General features: G+C 41.6%; 1 protein-coding gene across 6 annotated transcripts; it reads right to left on the bottom strand.

The window, feature by feature from the left end:
* Window positions 1-634: 634 nt before the first annotated feature.
* si:dkey-90m5.4 (leucine-rich alpha-2-glycoprotein) lies at window positions 635-5,046 on the bottom strand. 6 transcript variants are annotated; one of them, XM_017455670.3, is made up of 3 exons: window positions 4,894-5,046; window positions 3,474-3,807; window positions 635-1,493 (listed from the first exon to the last, which is right to left on the bottom strand). In XM_017455670.3, exons 2-3 carry the CDS (start codon window positions 3,805-3,807, stop codon window positions 844-846), a joined length of 984 nt encoding a protein of 327 aa, XP_017311159.1. In that variant the 5' UTR covers window positions 4,894-5,046; the 3' UTR covers window positions 635-843. The 6 variants fall into 6 exon arrangements, with proteins under 6 accessions (XP_017311159.1, XP_017311162.1, XP_053531692.1 ...); XM_017455673.3 differs by having other exon boundaries at window positions 3,474-3,822; window positions 4,894-4,981; XM_053675717.1 differs by lacking the exon at window positions 4,894-5,046 and adding an exon at window positions 4,659-4,683.
* Window positions 5,047-5,323: the final 277 nt, after the last annotated feature.

The following is a 5,323-nucleotide window of genomic DNA, read 5'->3' as shown; positions in this document are numbered from 1 at the left end:
TGTTGTGGTCTATGATGAATTCGTATAAACCCTCAGGAATAGTTGTAACCTCCAGGTAGTGACCTGTTAGTACCTGGATTCAGTGCTACGTTTTACAATATGTTTAATTCAATCCAGTAGATACATATTTATGAGAGTTATTACAGCTTATAGCAAAATTCTAGCAAGATCCTGAAATGTTGCTTTGATTTAAGGAGTTTAATATATCACTTAAATGATTTTCTTGTTGATTTTACAAGGTGTACTTGATTCCTCTAATGATAGTCTAATAAGTTGATCCTATTTAGTTTTTATGATATTGTTTCCAATATGTCTCAATAACAGAGTTGAGGATTTAAATATGTTTACAGTAAGTTTAAATATGCCACTCTTTTTCTCCTTTTTTTTTTTTTTTTAAATAATCTTATTAATATTAAACTTGATCTGCACATTATTTCTTCTTGCCATTTCAAAGGTATAATCAGAGGTCAGTTATTGTCATTTCACAGATGAGATACAGTGCCCTCCACTAATATTGGCACCCCTGGTAAATATGAGCAAAGAAGGCTGTGAAAAATATACACACACAATTATGTATAGGAGCAATTTGTAGTATTTTGGGAGGTCAGAGTTAACAACTGAACAAATACACGACTTGTTTCATCTTAATCATTTATTTTCTCTTCCATTTGATCACTTTGCTGTTTCACACAACATGAAGTTACAGTGCTTGAACTTTTCTGTTTTCATTTTCTAATTGCATGTTTATTTCTTGCTCTCCTCCGCTACTCTCACTCCTCTATTCACTCATTTAAACATTTCCAGCTTTCTTCTTCCTCCACCTCATCTTCATCCTTTCTTTCTTCAGTCTGTCAGGCCCAGCTCTTTGCGTGTAAGTGCTGCGAGGGCTTTGTCCTTTAGCGTCTCCGGTGAAGCACACTTCACCTCCGACTGCACCGCCATGTTGTTTAACCTCTTCCACAGGTACTCTATTTTAGCATCACAATGCCAGGGGTTAAAGGTCAACTCCACCCAGCTGCTCCTTAAACCAAGGGTACCGGGTGTCAGGAATGTCAGCTGGTTCTCTGAGAGGTCCAGGTACTGCAGCCGGTCTAGGCCATGAAACACTGTACCCGGGAGAGACTGCAGCTTGTTCCTCTGAAGGAACAAGTGAGTCAGGTTAGTGTTATGGCTAAAAGCCTTGGCGTCCAGGAAGTGAAGTTTGTTGTCCTCCAGGTGAAGTCTCTCTAGAGCATAAAGGGAGTGGAGGCTCTCAGCTGGAAGTGCCTCTAGCAGGTTCTGTGATAAGTGTAGAGTTTCCAGGTGGCTCAGCCTCTGGAGCAGAGCAGATGGAATTTTCCTCAGCTTGTTCCCTGACAGGTCGAGCCACGTGAGGTTGCTGTTAGTGGGCAGCCAGTCGACATCGACGCTAGTGAGCCGGTTGTCTTTAAGAACCAGGTTGAGGAGCGGGGCATGGTAGAATACCCGAGCAGGCAGCTCCTTTAGCTGATTACCTAAGGGGAAAAACCCACACCGATACATAGACAATTTATATTTACAACCAAAATGATATAATCTTATATCTCTCTGCAATATCGCACTGTTTGTTCATTTAACCCAAGCTGTTACTTCATGTGTGTGGTCTGTTGAGTTTGTCACTCTGTATGAGTACTACTGATGCACACATTCGCTTAGAGTTAACAGGCTTCATTTATCAAGCTGGATATGAACAGATTCATTTTTGAATCTCACACAGTTCCACTTAGACAAGAAATTTGGTATTTGTGAGTCCATTCATCCATTTTCTGCACCACTTATCCTACACAGGGTCACAGGGAACCTAGAGCCTATGCCAGGGAACTCGGGGCATAAGGCATGGGACATCCTTGACAGAGTGCCAACCCATCACAGGGCAATCCATGAATCCATTCATTCAAAAGAAACAGTGACTACGTTTACAAGTGACTACGTTTACATGGACAGCAGTAATCTAATTATGGACCTTATTCTGAATAAGACAATATTGTGATTACGTGAGTTGCTTTTAGAATATTCCTTTCATGTTCCTGTTTTACACGTTATAGAACATGGATCGATTAACAGCACACGTCATTACGTCCCCACGCCACGCCATCCGACGTTTCCTCCAGAAATTCACGTATTGACATACAGTTGGTCTTCGTTATGGAACCGTATACAGTTATGAGTGTTTCAGTTTTAATTTAAGAAAGCTTCAAGTGCAGTTAATTATTTGTCATGCTGTACGTGCAAACAGACGACTGCTTGAAGTCGTGGGCTGCGTCCCAAACTGTGTACTTACCTACTATATAGTAGCTGAAATACACATACTACAATATAGCAGGTAAGTATGCGGTTTGGGACGCAACCATGCTCGCTTGTTTGCCGTCAAACGGTTGAGCGCTGCCGTGTGTGATCGTGTCCTGTCGCAAAATGAGGTGAAAACTCCCACACGACGTTAATAGTGTGATTAAGGTGTGTACATGTCTGTAATGCACTTCCATAATGCGACTAAAACAGGAGTACTCCACACGTCTTATTTCTATTTGTGTTTACTTCGAGTACGACTTTAATCGGATTACATGCTAGTTTCTTAATCAGAGTATCATCTTAATCGGGTTAATATCGGATTATTGTCGTCAATGTAAACGTACTGATTGACTTAATCATATACAGGTGAGTCCATATGTTTGTTTATAGTACTCACTTTAATCACATCTTGAATGCTTCATTTCAAATATGAAATGTACAGAGGCAAAATTACCTCACTGTCTTATAGACCTGCCTGTAATTTGTATGGATTACTGCACTTTTATATCTGGACTACACTGCAGACGCCCTTATCCAGAGCGACTTATAGAAGTGATTTGGAGTCTCTATTAAAAAACACATCTCTGTGCTAGTTCACTAGGTCACAGACTAAGAGCACCATCGAGAACATTTTGTGAAAACCAGTCACAAGGAACGCAAGCCTACACAAACCCATAGATCAGGACAAATAAAACAAATACAATTATGATAAAAGAAATAGCTGTGTAGAAAGGTAGAACGGGCCGGTCTGTCTGTCTAGAGGTGTAAGCTATAAACAAATGCCTCAGCTGAGGGAAGCTTTAGTGCTCACTTATTCTAAGAAGAAGAAGCCTTTATTTTACACATATACATTACAGCATTTTTGCATATCCCAGCTTGTTAGGAAGTCAGGGTCAGAGCGTAGGGTCAGCCATGATATGGCACCCCTGAAGCAGGGAGGGTTATGGGCCCAACAGTGGCAGCTTGGCAGCCTACGCACGTGAGTACGAAGAAAATCAGCATTTCTGAAAGCTTTGTAAATCCAGCTAAATTTTTTAGGCAAAGATTTAAACACAACTATTCTAAAAGATGTCCGATGTGTGTATCCTGCTTAGGTACACACGCACACGCGCGCGCACACACACACACACACACACACACACACACACACACACACACACACCTACCTGTAAGGTCTATGGTGTGCAGGTAATAAAGACCAGAAAGCAGGTCCTCTGGTAAGCTGCTGAGTGTGTTTCCTGGTAGGTGGAGCTCCTGGAGAAGGGGCGTGGCTCCCAGCTCGTGGGCGGAGACGCTGCTCAGGTTGGTGAACTGGATGGTTAGGGAGGTGGTGTTGCCTGGGAGACCGTCGCTAGGGTAACGCGAGAGCGCCGCGTCAGGACACACTGCCTCTATGGATTGGATGCCGAAGTGGCACGTGCAGCGTACCGGACACGAGAGGGCGCCATAGCAACGGAACCAAAGGATCAGCGCGAGCGCGAGGAGGCCGCGAGAGTCCATCTGAAGGATAGAACACTAAATGGACATAACGCACGCACGCACGCACGCGCACGCACGCACACACACACTTTAAGGCAAATCATCCCAGAGATCCCCGATTAACAAGCTTTAAACAGCACTAATTCATATGGAAATGTTATGCATAGACATAATAGATGCAGTATATTACGTAAGTAAGAAATGTAAAAGCAATAAAATATGCACATTTTTTCCCCCCATGTAATTCCATAAACTAGGACTGATCTGTTCTTGGTGTAGCTGAGATCCTAACAGTAAACAGCATGAAATAACGAATAAAATGAGGCCTTACCTCTCAGCTCTAATGAACTCTATAAGGACAATAAGTCCGTTTAGTGTTTTCCTCTTTTCCCCTTTAAATCCCCTACAGACTGAGATTTCATCAGCTCTTACAGGAATATCGGTCATGGGGAAACCTGTCACTAAGCAAATAAAGTCAGGACTTCACGTCCAGTCCAGTCAAAGACTAAGGTTTTATTGCAGGTTGTATGAGGAATAAAGGATTTATAGTACACTCTTAAAAATAAAGATTTCAATTAGAACCAATAAGGAGATATCAGCTGATACCATAGGAGAACGCTTTAAAATTGCACAAAGAACTGTTTACTCTCACGTTCTTTAGAGAACCATCTATTTACCAGCGCTTTAATGGTTCTTCGCAGCAGTGCCACAAGGAGCCACGTTATCATAAAGTTCTCTAAAAAAAAAACACCTTAGTTAGTGATTTAAGAAACCAAAGTACGTTTCTTAAGACTAATGTCAGGAGAACCTTTTCCAGTCCCACAAAGAACCTTATAGCCTAGGGTTCACTTTAACCTGTTACGGGATCATACCTTGAAGAACCAATACACTGCTCTGAAGAACCTATAATGAAGCATGAAGAACTTCTTTAATCTCCAAACAACCATATATCTCAACTCAAGAAGCCTGTACAATGAAAAATGGTTCTTGACAAGGAGAAGGTTCTTTGCAGAATCTATGGTGTTGTATAGAACCATTACAGACCCTGTAAATATTTCTGGACATGAGTTGGTAGATCATTTTGAAGAAAAAGTAGGATTTACGCACCGTGTGTGAAAGCTGCAGCAGATTCCCGGATCAATAAGGGTGAATCATTCATACAGAGCGCTCTCGCTCTCTCTCTCTCTCTCTCTCTCTCTCTCTCTCTCTCTCTCTCACACACACACAGGTTGCACAACGCAGAGGACTCAGCAGCATGTTTTTGTATGCGCCTGTTCCAGACTGTCCACATAATACTAGTGTACCTTGTACTTTACTAAACAGTCAGTCAGTGTCGCCTCCATCTTTTTAACTACTACTACTAGGCTACTACTACTACCACTACTACTTATACTACTACTATTACTAATAATAATAATATTTGCAAGCTAAAAGCATGCTGAGTTTAACCCCGACATCTTATAAATAAATATAATGGATAATGGATCTATAAATCCAACATCTTAAGCGACGGTGCTGTGGACGGACCATATAAAAG

Source organism: Ictalurus punctatus, chromosome 25, assembly GCF_001660625.3.
Source record: "Ictalurus punctatus breed USDA103 chromosome 25, Coco_2.0, whole genome shotgun sequence".
NCBI lineage: Eukaryota > Metazoa > Chordata > Actinopteri > Siluriformes > Ictaluridae > Ictalurus > Ictalurus punctatus.
Note: the sequence above shows the minus strand (reverse complement) of the source record. Positions and strands in the feature narration are given on the sequence as shown.

Bases quoted from the DNA above. Each gene is read 5' to 3' on its own strand.
- si:dkey-90m5.4 (XM_017455669.3), bottom strand. From the start codon at position 4,514: ATGATAACGTGGCTCCTTGTGGCACTGCTGCGAAGAACCATTAAAGCG. The intron at 3,808-4,463 runs GTAAATAGATGG...TCTATCCTTCAG, and splicing joins GAAGAACCATTAAAGCGCTG to ATGGACTCTCGCGGCCTCCT. The intron at 1,494-3,473 runs GTAGGTGTGTGT...TTTTCCCCTTAG, and splicing joins GCACACCATAGACCTTACAG to GTAATCAGCTAAAGGAGCTG.